The sequence below is a fragment of the Peromyscus eremicus genome, chromosome 2, assembly GCF_949786415.1.
Source record: "Peromyscus eremicus chromosome 2, PerEre_H2_v1, whole genome shotgun sequence".
NCBI lineage: Eukaryota > Metazoa > Chordata > Mammalia > Rodentia > Cricetidae > Peromyscus > Peromyscus eremicus.
In genome coordinates, this window is record NC_081417.1 from 62,703,032 (window position 1) to 62,717,178 (window position 14,147).

A 14,147-nucleotide genomic window follows, 5' to 3' on the forward strand; every position below is an offset into this window, starting at 1 on the left:
GAGCTTTCTAGAACTCGTGATTGCTAGTGCAGAAGCGAGGAGGAGATATGAAGAGGAGATAGTGCCACTGGGAAAAGCCTTCCAGAGGTGTGGTGACATCTTCAGTGTCCTATGAGAGAGAAGGGCATTGCAGCTGATGGGAATCATTGCAAGAGTCAAAGAGGGAAGGGGCGATATCTGTCTGTCTGTCTGTCTGCCTGCCTATAGAGAGAGTCTCACTATGTAGCCTTAGCTGGCCTGGAACTTGCTACATAAACTAGGCTGACCTTGAACTCACTGAGAGCCTCCTGCCTCTGCCTTTCTAGTGCTGGGATTAAAGGCGTGCACCACCATGCTTGTTTACCATAGTGTTTTCTCTGAGCCTACAGTTTATTCTATGTCCTGAGGCACAAAAAATGCGAAAGGCCTTGTAAACCAATAGATTTAGCCACTGGGGAGTGTGGTGATATTTTGTTTGTGTTCTAACAAATAAAGCTTGCCTGGAGATCAGAGGGCAAAGCCAGCCACTAGTTAGCCATAGAAGTCAGGCTATGGTGGCACACACCTTTAATCCCAGCACTTGGGATCTCATGCCTTTGATCCCAGTACTTGTGAGGCACACTCCTTTAATTCCAGCACTAGGGAGGAGGAAATAGGAAGTAATATGGCTGAGCGGAGAGAGGAATATAAGGCGGGAGGAGACAGGAGCTCACCCCTTTTTCAGGCTGAGGTGAGAGGTGGCTGTAGCTTGCTCCTTTGTCTCTCTGATCTTTCAGCATTTACCCCGATATCCGGCTCTGGGTTTTTATTATTAAGACCAACTAGGATTTGCACCACCGGAGAGCTATGGGATTGAGTATTGCCACAGAATGGTACTGGCTACATTTGGAGGGGAGCCAAATTGGCCTTGGGTCCAAGGAAGAGAGCCCGTCTATGTCAGTGCTACCTAGTGTGATCTTGTTTCAGAAAACAAATGGACTAACTCTGGGCACTGCCCAGATGTCTCAGCATTTAAGAGCATATACTGACAGCTTTACCTGTAACATAGAATAAATAAATAAATAAGAAGCATCTGCTTCATAGTTCATACCTTTATTATGATGAGTGTTAAGTGAATTATTATTTTAAAGTAACTAGTGCCTGGTTTAGCACATGGTTAGGATTATATATGTTAATTAGAAAAAGACAACGTAAGGCTGAGAGTGGTGGTACACACCTGTAATCCTAGAACTTGGGAAGGAAAGGCAAAAGGATCAGTAGTTCAAGGTCACCCTTAGTTACAGAGTCAGCAGAGGTCACAGGAGACCATGTCGAAAGCAACAACAAGAACAGCAACGAAAACCATGACGAACCAGGAGAAACTAGCCTTATACACAGAAGTGACAGAATGAAGGAAGGGTCGCTACAGTCATAACTGAGGGATTTGGAAAACACATGGGGAATGGCCACTAGATTTCTCAGTAGGAGCACACGGTAGGGACATTTCCTTTTGCTCCTGGGTGATCAGAGTACATTCCACAATCCCCACTGTAGTCAGATAGGGCCATGTGGTTTTATTTTGGACAAGTGGAAGTAGAAATGCTGTATAACATTTCCAGTCTACTTTCTAAAAACATGTGAAATCTTGGGGCTGGAGAGATGCCTCGGTGGTTAAGAGGACTGTTCCAGATGACCTGGGTGTGATTCCTAGCAGGTACATGGTGGCTCACAACTGTCTGTAACTCCAGTTCCAGTGGAGCTGACTCCTGGCCTCTGTGGGAACTGCACACACACGGTGCACTGATATACATGCAGGTAAAACACCAGTACACATAAACTTCAAAAACAGCTGGGCGGTGGTGGCGTACGCCTTTAATCCCAGCACTCGGGAGGCAGAGGCAGGCGGATCTCTGTGAGTTCGAGGCCAGCCTGATCTATAGAGCGAGATCTAGGGTAGGCACCAAAATTACACACAGAAACCCTGTCTCTGAAAAAAGAGAAAATCCTATCCCTTTGAGTGACACCAGGAGGGGACTAAGGGGATGAGAATGACAACTCTCTTCTTCTTCTTCTTCTTCTTCTTCTTCTTCTTCTTCTTCTTCTTCTTCTTTTAGTTTTTCAAGACAAGGTTTCTCCGTGTAGCTTTGGAGCCTGTCCTGGAACTCACTTGATAGCCCAGGCTGGCCTCGAACTCACAGAGATCCGCCTGCCTCTGCCTCCCGAGTGCTGGGATTAAAGGTGTGCGCCACCACCGCCCAGCTGACAACTATCTTCTAATGTCACAGCCGAAATCCTGGATCTGGGAGGGAGAGGACCAGATAGGCCCTATCTGGACCATTCTCCTCTTCTCCCACAAAAGGGATCTGGAAAGAGAAAGGAGAGGCATGAAGATGTTCCTGAAGGGTGTCAAGAGTTAATTGGCATGATCTCGGGAGTGACAGTGAAGCACTGGCGTTCCTCAGTAAACACAGTGCCACAGTCTAGTCACGGAAAGACAGTTGAAGGGGTAGAAAGTACGTTCCCTTTGCCCTCATTCTCTGCTGTACTTGGAGCAGCCACTGGACTGGTAAAACTCGTATTTCAGTCCCTGCTCTCTGCCCTCTACCTAATGGCCTCTTCAGATTCCAGACTGAGGGTTCTAGGGCAGAGATCAATGACCAATGACCTAATTTTTGCAGCTCAGCTGCCAGTGTGCCTGGCTCTGCGTAGCCTGCAGAAATGGAATGGTGATACATACCTATAATACCAGTAGTCAGGAGGTGGAAGCAGGGAGATTAGGGGTTCAAACTCATGCTTTCACATAGTTCAAGGTCAGTCTGGGAGACATAAGACCCTGTCTCACAAAAAAGGGAAAACCACAACTCCAAAAAAGGCTTCCTTCAAACAAAATCCAACTCCCTTAAGAAAATACCTCTGGGGGCCCCTGGAGAGATGGCCCAGTGGTTAAGAGCATTTGTTGCTCTTGCAGAGGATCCAGGTTCAATTCCCAGCACCGACACGGTGTCTCACAACCACCTGTAACTTCAGTTCTAGGATGCACAGACATAAATGTTAGCAAAACACTCATACACATAAAATAAAAAAAAATTATAAGAAGAGAAAATACATACGATGCCTTCCAGGTAGAAGCTGAAACTACCTGACGGTCTAGAGATCCCCAGATTGTTAGATGTATTTATTTCCCCCTTTGTCTGATTGTTTATTTGAGACAGGGTCTCTTTTAAGTAGTTTTGGCTACCTAGAACTCTCTTTGTAGTGCGGCGCGCCCCGACCAGCGGGGAAGCAAGACACGACTCCAAGATTCTTCCTCTATCACGGTTTATTGAACGCTGCTCGGTTATGGCTTCTCGGGAGAGCTGGTACGGGAGGAGGGCCCCGGGCGCCGGGGCAAGCTGGCTTATATGCAGGTTCTGGGGGCGGAGCTTGGGCGGTAAGCTGATTGGTCAGTACTATATGGCGTGATACCACGTCAAGGTTGCATCAGCCTTCGGGCGGGAGAGCGACACGTTAGCATTCGGGATAAACAGGAAACCAGCGCCATCTTGTAATGGCGTTTGAGCCAGCGGACTGCTGCAGTTCCCCCTTTTTGTTTTTGGCAACCCAGAGCTAGGAGTCTCCTCATGATGAGCTTCCTGCTCGATGGGCGAGTGCTGAGTAGGAGGAACAATGATACTCTCTAAACGGGTGCAATGAGCAGAGCTCTCCGTGTGCAGGAGCAGTATCATAGGCTTCCTAATCGGGTGCAATGGGCAGAGCCCTCCGAGTGCAAGGACAGCCTACAGTTCCCTCAGCTGGGCCAACCAGATACTTGGGGAACCGCCAGCATCCAGGGCGGCCATAGCATAAGTGTACGCTCTGTACGATTGCGCTTTATCAACCTACAGAGGATCCAACCCAGTATGACTAGACCAATCAAGCCCACTGTTCCCATCGCCCACACCCCAGCCCATTCCTTCACATAAGATGCAGCTGTGACCAAAAAATCAGTAAATTCTCCCAAGGTGGTCAAATGAGCACGCGTCTGATTTAGGGCAGCAATAGAGGCGATGAAATTCAATTGTAACATTTCAAATTCTCTCTCATATCCCAGGGATACCCTGCCAGACTTTTGTTGTTATATGCCTGAAACAGGGATCCTAACTTATTCTTGGCTGGTTTAAAAGGTTTACTGTTTAAGCACTGTTTTTGAACTGGAAAATAAAATCAGTGCTATGATAGCTTGAAGTTTGATAGGTGGTAGGATAACAAACTTCATCCTCCAGCCTGCAGATGGTGGAATGAAATTGTGGAAAGAGAGTATCCGTTAAAAACACAGGAGCGGGCACAGGCCAGGCTCGAAGGAAAGCCCAGAATATGTCATCCTGAGTCCAGGCCAGATTCATTGAAAGAGGGAGGAAACCTTAAATACAGGCTTACAGTACAATGGGAGATCCCCGGAGGGCAGAAGTTTGCTACTGAATGTTCTACATTCTTGCATCTAAGCTGTTAACGCCCAATATGCAGGATACACAAACAAGGAACTTCCCTAAAGCATTCAGGAGGGTGGATACCGGCAGGGAATTAGAATAGGGAGGACATCTGGTCAAGGTCAGCAAGCAGGCAACGGCTTTACTCAATATGGGAGGAGACCAGGGCCCTACAGGTCCCCCCTTTTTACTAAAAAATGAGCTTCTGACTTAGGTTGCGTGGGACGTCAGCAGGTCACCTTACCCGTCATGGAGACACCTGCCCAGGCCCCGCAAGTGCTCTGTCTTAGGTTGGTGAGCGCCCCCCAAGCATTACCCGTCTCTGAATACTCATTATCATACAGGCTCAACCACGTGAGCTGTAGAGTAAACTGTTGCCAAAGATCTCAAAGTGGCGCTGGGCTTGCAATCTGTGCGACACAGAAAAGACCAACAGTAGTCCTAACCTACCCATAGCCAGGAGGCTAAAGGCGATTGAGCCATTCCCTTCTTAAACGAGCCTTACTGCAAATTGGAGTCCTTGTAAAGTGGTATCCCATACGCAAATGGAACTTTTTGCAACTTTCAAAGCCAATTTAAATGTATAACTGTAGAATTAAATTTATCATGCCCAATAAAATAAAAGATTAACTAACTGTGGTAGCTACTTTTGCTGCCAGGGTCTCCATTGTGCTAGCTGTAGAACCCAATTATGAAATAGCCATCCCAGAAATAGTAGCAGCAGTGGCCACCACCGCTGTAACAGCAACAACGGCAACATCGATGTCCGAGTCTCTTCTGGAATGTGTGAGCATCATCTGTGTCTAACTGCCATGGTCCACTGGCATGGACGCAGCTCCAGGAACATGAACCACCAAGGCCCATTTTTCTTCATCCCAGCACTACTTAGGCTGGCAGGTCTGCAAAAGAACAACTAAGAACCATAAAGAAAACAAAAACAAAAACAGCAAACAAGGAGCAGAACTAATGGTCTCATAAATGGGTACATTCAAGGTCACAAATTTTAAGGTGTCTTCAAAAGAGGCTAGATGAATTTCAGGAGGCCAATAGATGTTGCACAGAGCCATTCCTGCAAAGTAGGTACTACACCAGCTTGAAGAGGGTTGAAAAATGTGAAAAGGCTTAGCTGGCATGTTACTGTTAACAAATGAAGGTCATTGACCTTCGGGGTTATCCTTAATCTCCAAGGTGTGACACATTCTTAACATTTTTGAAAAAAGGTTACCATACATTACCTTCTGAAGAATCCAACCACATGGCTATAGTTCCTAGGCTTACGTTAATGTTTGCCAAGGCTGGCTGCATTGGGCTCTCAATCCCCATTGGCATCAGAAGGGGAGAGTTTTTTATGAAGGCCCAATAGGTCTCTGCCATGTTGGGCTTCAGCAGCAGCCACAGGGCGCACACAGCGCTCAGGAACCCGAAGAGGAATTTCATTGTCCTGTGGAAAGACACAAACAGATCCCCGGGCCCACACCAACACCGGATCGGGTCCCCTTCAAGTGCCAGTAGAAAGATCTTTCCATCGCACCAGAGGATGATTTGCAACAGGAGCCCTCCAGTGCTTATCTGCAGTGGATACTCCAGCAGAATCCACCAATAAAAAATTTAAAATATATAAAACAAGGGAAAGAATAGAATGTGGAGAGTAGAGATGAGCCCCTAGCTCCCCCCTTTTTACTTTAGCAATATATGTTTTTAAGGTACGATGGCAGCGTTCTACTATAGCCTGTCCTTGAGGATTATAAGGAATACAATCTCTTGTAATTTAGAAAAGGCATCAAAAATAAGTTTTTTATCTTTAGCAGCCAATAAAATATCATCCATATGAGTCAATCACAATTAATTGCCAATGTTTAGGAATTGCCACAGGAGCAGGCAAGCCAGGTTGTGTTGCTCCCATGAGAAGCATGGTATTATTTACAGCTCTAAGATCTTGTAATAGCCGCCATTTTCCTGACTTCTTGTAGAGGCCAGTTGGGATCTCAGGATTCTTGTGAAGTTATAGATATGTCCAGCACCAGAATCCAGTAATCTTTTAATCTCAATCCCATATAATTTTATTTTTAATTTAGGCTGTTTATCATTGATAACTGTTTGTCAAAACACCTTTTTCCTATACTTTCAAAGCCTCCAGTTCTACATATAGGTGCCATTTTGCAATTAAAATATAAAAGCAATATTAATCGAGCAATTTTATCACCAGCTTCTATTTTCATGGTCCTATTTACATATACCAATTATAAAAGCATTAAATACAATCTCTACAGGATTAAGAGGTAACTTTAGGTAATACTTCTGAGTATTTTTATAAAATCTTAAAAAGAGGATCCTTTTTTATAGATTCCAAGTAACATTAATGTAAATTGCCAAATATTAACAATGTGGACCAAACAATTTACTTGTATTTTATTTACCGGAAAAATAATTTTGTAACCTCTTTATCAGTAAAAGATTATTATTTATGGGTTTATCTTAGCAACATTATTTAATAAGCTAACAACCCAATACATTTCAGGTGTTATATTTCTATAGAATTAAACCAAGAATTTCCAGAAAGCAACTTAAATTGCAGGGCCAAATTTTCAGTAATGATCAACAGACAAGAGCATACCTAATATATAGTTTAAAATTATGAATTCTGTTCCTTAGTTTATCTACCATGAGAATCAAATATTCATCCAAACATTTATTAAGACAGTCAAAAGAACAGAACATCCTTTATTCAAACAGCATTGACTTAGCATTCTATGTCCTGACCGAAACCATTTTTCACCAGAAGTTGGGCCCGTTTAAACTTTTAGGCGCTAGTCCCTCTCCCGGACTCTGCTGGCTTGGAGCGAGCTGAAGCTGTGGCTTAGCTTTGGCTCCGTCCAGTGCCCAGGCTCTAGTGCTGGTGCCCGCCCGGGCCGCGCTACATTGCAGCTCCACCTCCCACCGGCCTGTACCTGTCCGCCCGCCGCTCCGAGCTATCTTGTGCATGTCCACCACTGCCGCCGCTGGGCGCACGCCCCGCACACACAAACTCATGTTTAAACTTCCTACTCCCATGAAGGGACTACCTAATGAGTTATTCCCACCATAAGGGAAAAACAGAAAAACATTTCCCACGAAGGGATCCTAAATATTGAATTATTCCCACTCTGAGGGAGAAATAAAAAGCATTTGAACCAAAATAAGCAAACAGACAGCAGAACTTTAAGCCCTGGGCTTGTTTGCTAGTTCAGCCAGCAGCAATGAGGCCTATTTGCCGACTCTTTGTAATTCAGATGCTGCACTGCAGAAAGCTCAGAGTTTCAGCTATCCTGAAAATTCTACAATTGGAAAAAGTCTTTTCTTCCTCCATTATCACTTGGAAGAGGCTTTTTTCTTGTTCATCCTTCCTCTACAGGGCCCCAATCTTTAGGCCTAGTTTCAAAAATTTTCCCCTTTTTACCGGGAAAATCCTTTTTTCTTGATTAAAATTTTTTCTCCCTTTTCTAAGAGGAAATTTCCTTTCCTTCCCTTTTCTCTTTTATTTTCTTTATGTTTAGAATTTTCTTTGCTAGCTTCTGTTTCCTTACCGGTTTCGGACTGACTATCCTGCCATTCTGCCATAGCCTTTCTCCCCTTTGCTACTGCTTAGGCAAGATTGGTGTCATAGGCGTCAGTCATACCTTATGAGTACTCACCGTTCCCGTGTGAGGTTCTGAATCTTCGGCCCTCCTCCGAGTCGTTCGCAAGGTCCGAAGTTTCCCGGGTTTCGGCACCAGTTGCGGCGCGCCCCGACCAGCGGGGAAGCAAGACACGACTCCAAGATTCTTCCTCTATCACGGTTTATTGAACGCTGCTCGGTTATGGCTTCTCGGGAGAGCTGGTACGGGAGGAGGGCCCCGGGCGCCGGGGCAAGCTGGCTTATATGCAGGTTCTGGGGGCGGAGCTTGGGCGGTAAGCTGATTGGTCAGTACTATATGGCGTGATACCACGTCAAGGTTGCATCAGCCTTCGGGCGGGAGAGCGACACGTTAGCATTCGGGATAAACAGGAAACCAGCGCCATCTTGTAATGGCGTTTGAGCCAGCGGACTGCTGCATTGTAGAGCAGGCTACTCACAGAGATCCACCTGTCTCTGTCTTCTAAACCCTGGTGTGCACCACCTTGTCTGGCCTGTTGTTTGTTTTTGAGACTGGCTTTACTGTATTGGTCAGGATGGTCTAGAACTCGTGGCTGAGATGATCTTCTGACTAGATTCTAGAGTAGCCGAAACTATAGGCAAATGCACCACTGTGCTGCCTGACATCTGCGTGTGTGTATATATGTTTCACTTTCTTTTCGTTTATTTATTTATGGATTGGGTCTTGCTATGTAGAACTGTGCAGGCTGAACTCCAACTTGTAAGTTTATTGTTTCTGTCTCCGGAGTGCTGGAATTAGAGGTGTACACCACCACTACCCCACACTCCATTACTTAGCTCTTCTTTTTCCAAGCCTGTTTCTGCTGACGAGCACGGAGGTGTCGTTACAGTGAAGTACTCACACCTCCAGGCAGTACTGAAGGTCCAGGCTTCATCTATAGTAAGAGGTGCCCCCTCACCTCCCCACCAAACAAGCTTACTTCTTCACCACAGCCACCCAGCAGGTGACCCAGGTCATTGTGAGGCCAGGATGTTACCGTTCTGTGCACAGGGGCATCTCTGTGCTCCACACAGAATCGAAGTGTCGGGCACATAGCTAAGATATTTAGTGAAAAGTGTCTTCTGGACACGACAGGGCCATTGCACCCACGGACTCACTGCTGCTGTGGTGACCTGCACAAAACCCGAGGTCGGTCAGACAATATTTCATAAGGGTCCTCCTCAGGAGGCTCCACCCTCCCAGAGGGACTATTGGCAGTTAAAGGTTGCTGGAGGGAGGAGTGTTTTTCAGTGGTGTAGTTGAAACGCTGCCCATGTTCCAATAAATATCCTCCCCTATGCTCAGGCAAGCAACCCTAACTAATCTCAGTGCGTAAAACAAAACAAAACAAAACAAAACAAAACAAAACAAAACAAAACAAGAAGACATGGAAGTAGAGGAGGCTGACTGGGAAGAAAGGTGTCAGCGGGTGACCAAAAGTCATTATATACGTGTGCGAAAATTTCCCTTCCCCCTCAGTAAATATTTGCTGAATTCGTGGCCAGACGAACGGGGACAGCAACCAGTTTTCACAGAAGCTCTCCGGACGGACAAGTGCTCCAACCCGATGAGAAGGGGTCGCATCAAAAGCACCTGGGGAGATGAGCCCCGCCCCTAAGTGGCAGGCGGACCCCCGTCACGTGTTGGCGGCTAGCCAATCGTCCAGGGAGGGCGGGGCAGAAAAAAAGGGTGGGCCTGGCCCAGAGGACATTCCTGACTGAACTTAGATCAATTCGGGGGCCTCATGTCGCAAAACGGAGCTGATCCTGAGCAGCGCCAGCAGGCGTCAGAGGCGGACGCCATGGCAGTGACCTTCCGGGCGAGCGGTAATTGCAGGGCGGCCCGGACCCGCTGCGGCGCGGAGCCGAGCCTTCCTATTCCGTAGGAAGTTCTGGTCCCAGCGTCAAGGTCGGCACTCCCACCCGAAGCCAGCCAGGGTGGCGGGCCGAGGGAAGGAAGGGCTGGCGGCCGTGTGGCACTGCGAGAGTTTAACCCTTTACCTCCCCGCCGGCAGCCTTTAGCTTCTAGAAACAGTTCTCCGACTGAGCGCCCCCGAGCTTGGGCCTGCTAGGGCGTTAGAGCCATCCAGGGAAGAAGAAGGAGACAGGGAGGTTTCTGACTGATCTTGACTGACTGTCCCCAGAACACCAGCATATCCGCTACAATCCGCTCCAGAATGAGTGGGTGTTAGTGTCGGCCCATCGCATGAAGCGACCCTGGCAAGGACAAGTGGAGCCCCAGCCTCTGAAGACAGTGCCCCGCCATGACCCACTCAATCCTCTGTGTCCCGGGGCCACTCGAGCCAATGGGGAGGTAAGCCCGAATACCCACACAGCCAGGAGGAGACAGGAGGAAATAGTTCTCCCGTATTGCTGCCCTTCACCCACAAGAGGGAGCAGTGCGCCTCTTTTTGGGTCATATCCCGTCAAGCAACTTTGATCCCTGGAGTGTGCCCGCTTGCCCCTTGTGTAGGCCTGGAAGCCCATCAGGTGGTGGTGTTTCTAGCCTGTTCTTGTCAGTAGGTGAATCCGCACTATGAAGGCACCTTCCTGTTTGACAATGACTTCCCAGCTCTGCAGCCCGATGCTCCGGATCCAGGTACCCTCCAATCTAACCCGTGTTGGGGAGAAGGGAGGCTGGATCTGTCGGGGGACCCTGTGCTGCAGAGGGTAATGCTCCTTTATCTCAGGACCCAGTGACCATCCTCTTTTCCGAGCAGAGGCCGCCAGAGGAGTTTGGTAACTATGGGTTTCCCCTCTTACAACCTCCAGCCCAGAGTTGAAGAACTAAGACCTGGACTATCTCTCGGTCTTATCTTCTCTCACCACCTAGTAAGGTCATGTGCTTCCACCCCTGGTCGGATGTGACGCTGCCACTCATGTCAGTCCCTGAGATCCGAGCTGTCATCGATGCCTGGGCCTCAGTCACAGAGGAGCTGGGTGCCCAGTACCCTTGGGTGCAGGTCTGTTGGGGGGGAGGTGTAATAACGTTGGTTTGGGGAGTAGCATTACTGCTTCCACAGGGTGTGGTCAGGAGAGGGTTGGCTTGATGTGTCTTTGACTATTAAATCTCTGTACTCACACCCACTAGATCTTTGAAAACAAAGGAGCCATGATGGGCTGTTCTAACCCCCACCCCCACTGCCAGGTAAGTATGTCAGGGATGGTAATGGCTTTCTTGGCTGGGTCCATGCCAACACTGAGGACAGAACTGGATTAAGGGATGGAACAAAAGAGATGCATTAGTAATGTGGAGGCTTAGAGATAACGGACCTGCTTGCTCTTCTCTGTTCTCGCCCCTTGACAGGTTTGGGCCAGCAGTTTCCTGCCCGATATTGTCCAGCGTGAAGAACGGTCTCAGCAGAGTTATCACAGCCAGCATGGAGAGCCTCTATTGTTGGAATATGGCCGCCAAGAGCTCCTCAGGAAGGTGGGAGAGCACCAGGCCCTGTGTCCCCAAGGAGTCTCTAGCCCTTTTACCCTCAAAGTGCATGAAAGGGAGTTGGGCTGGTAGCAGTCATCTAAAGGAAGGTAGCTTAGACTAGGCTGGCAGCAGAAGCAGAGAGACTCAGTTGGATTCCTCTCTTTCGCTTTCCTGATACTTGCCCCCTTCCCCTCTCACATTCACACCTCATTTCCATGCTGTGTGTCCAGGAACGTCTGGTCCTATCCAGTGAGCACTGGCTAGTCCTGGTCCCCTTCTGGGCAGTGTGGCCTTTCCAGACACTACTGCTGCCCCGGCGGCATGTGCGGCGGCTACCTGAACTGACCCCTGCTGAACGTGATGGTAAGGATCGCAGGTAGGACCCTGGGATTGGGCGCTGGATAGAATGACCAGCACCTGTTCCCAGGCTGACAGTCAGGCTCTGATTCCAGATCTAGCCTCCATCATGAAGAAGCTCTTGACTAAGTATGACAACCTATTTGAAACATCTTTCCCCTACTCCATGGGCTGGCACGGTAAGGCTTTTGGTGGTGGAGTAGCCCCAACACTATTTCTGGGATTCTAGGTCCTAGCTTAGAAAACTGCAGTCCCTACCAGGCTTTAAACCATCTGGTGGCCTTAAAGCAAGTGTCCAGAGCAGGGGTGCTGGGACTGAGGTGGAGTAATTTGGTGAAACTGTCACTGAGGACCAGTTCCCTGGTGGAATACTGGGAACTATAGTATTTAGGTACCTGGTCTAGTTTAGGGGAGGGGCCAGGCTGAAGACTTGAAAAGGGACCTTCCTGATCATTTCTGTCTGTTTCTTGTCAGGGGCTCCCACGGGATTAAAGACTGGAGCTACCTGTGACCACTGGCAGCTACATGCTCATTACTACCCCCCACTCCTGCGCTCCGCTACTGTCCGGAAATTCATGGTTGGCTATGAAATGCTTGCCCAGGCTCAGCGGGACCTCACTCCTGAACAGGTCAGGGCTCAGAGCACCCTGGGTCTTCATAGCCCCCTTCACCTCACTGTCTCAAGGGATCCCAACAGTCATGACCCTGAGGATCCTCATTAAAAAAATATATAAGTATTCCTAAGAACTCAGTTGCTGCACAGCTCCGTCCTCCGGTGACTTCAGCTGTCCTTGTCACCAGTCTTCCAGTCCCATAAGCCCTCCTCAGTATTTCCTGGTCCCAGACCGCCATACCATTCTGGGTCCTTGTCCCCTTCTAGGCTGCAGAAAGATTAAGGGCACTTCCTGAGGTACATTATTGCCTGGCGAAGGAAGACAAGGAAACCACGGCCATCGCTTGACCATGATGACAGCAGAGCCTTGAGTCTTTTCGCCTGAGAGACCTGGGACCTGGAGTTTGGGCAGATGTGACATCAATAAAACTGCATCTCAAATGCTAACCATGTTTTTGTGACACCAGAGAAATGTGAACTTTTACATTCTGGAGTCTTGGGGAAAGGCTAAGTGTGACTCCAAACACTCTTTCTTGCCTACAAATGTTCAAGATGTAGGCAAGAAAGATTTGATGCAAGAATTCCTTCCCAAGCGAGACACGATGGGGCAGACCTGTAATTCCACCAAATTGGAGGCTGAAGTAGGATTGTGAACTTGAGCCAGCTTGGGTTACCTAGCAAGAGCTAGCCTCTGAAACCAATGCCAAGCTGGGCCTAGTGGTGTAGGCCTGTATCCCGGCTACCTAGGAGGCTGAGGCAGGAGGATTGTAAATTCAAGGCAAGCCTGAATAGCTTAGAGAAACCGTCTTGAGAAATAGCTCAGTGACAGAGTATTTCTCTGATATGTGTGAGACCCTGTGTTCAACCCTGAGTTTGGGAAAAAAAAATTCTACCTCCGATCTCTGAACAATATTCAGTATTGTATCTGATCTTCTTAACTTGTGATATAAACATCATTCTAATTTTGGAGACTATTTTAAAAATCTTATGTTCTTAGCTTGGCAGAGTCTTTGGGAAGGCCAGTGCCTTTTATATCACTGGGTTTATTATTGTCAGTTCACCAAGCCTGGGCCTCAAAGCTTGGTGGGGAGAGGGTGAGGAGAATCCTAGTCCCAAAGGTCAGTCCAGAGCTGGGCTGCTGGCCAGAAGCCTGGTTTTGTGAGTGGCCACAGCTAGACTCTGCTCCAGACCACAGGGGCTAAAAGGGTGGGTTGGGAGTGTGCATGTGGCTTGGTGTTCTTGGCTTCCTCCAGCTTCTCCGAGGGTATATGCAGCCTCAGTCCCGTGCCTATGCTGTGGTCATTGTACAGGGCTCAGCATGGAGAAGACAGCTAGGGGTAGCCCCAGGGACGAAGTGATCTTGAGTCTACCCTCTCCCTCCTGGATCTGTTTTTCCTTGTGATAGTGAACAACAGGCCATTCGATTTATGAGACCAGAAGTCATGTGGTCTTCTCCAGATTCTAAGGCAAAGTTGAGAGATGTGAGGGACGTGGGGATGGCCAGAATGCCTTTCCTCCATTCTTTTCCATGGGAACTGAGTCTTAGGGTTGAGAAGTCACACTAAACCTGGGCAAGTGACTGGGCCTGACCTAGAAGAACCCAAGCTTCCTCTTCCTGCCTTCCTACCTAGGGCCATTCCTCCCGAGACCTTGGAGGGATGAGGGGGGTGCCTGGGT

The 14,147-nt window shown here is 48.2% G+C and overlaps 1 protein-coding gene across 4 annotated transcripts; it reads left to right on the top strand.

The window, feature by feature from the left end:
• The first annotated feature begins 9,770 nt into the window (after positions 1 to 9,770).
• Galt (galactose-1-phosphate uridylyltransferase) lies at positions 9,771 to 12,917 on the top strand. 4 transcript variants are annotated; one of them, XM_059254163.1, is made up of 11 exons: positions 9,771 to 9,903; positions 10,221 to 10,390; positions 10,600 to 10,675; positions 10,767 to 10,815; positions 10,910 to 11,039; positions 11,168 to 11,224; positions 11,384 to 11,506; positions 11,731 to 11,863; positions 11,953 to 12,036; positions 12,332 to 12,486; positions 12,738 to 12,917. In XM_059254163.1, the coding sequence occupies exons 1-11, from the start codon at positions 9,822 to 9,824 to the stop codon at positions 12,816 to 12,818; spliced, it is 1,140 nt and encodes a 379-aa protein (XP_059110146.1). In that variant the 5' UTR covers positions 9,771 to 9,821; the 3' UTR covers positions 12,819 to 12,917. The 4 variants fall into 4 exon arrangements, with proteins under 4 accessions (XP_059110146.1, XP_059110147.1, XP_059110148.1 ...); XM_059254164.1 differs by having other exon boundaries at positions 9,890 to 9,985; XM_059254165.1 differs by lacking the exon at positions 9,771 to 9,903 and having other exon boundaries at positions 10,279 to 10,390; positions 10,597 to 10,675.
• Positions 12,918 to 14,147: the final 1,230 nt, after the last annotated feature.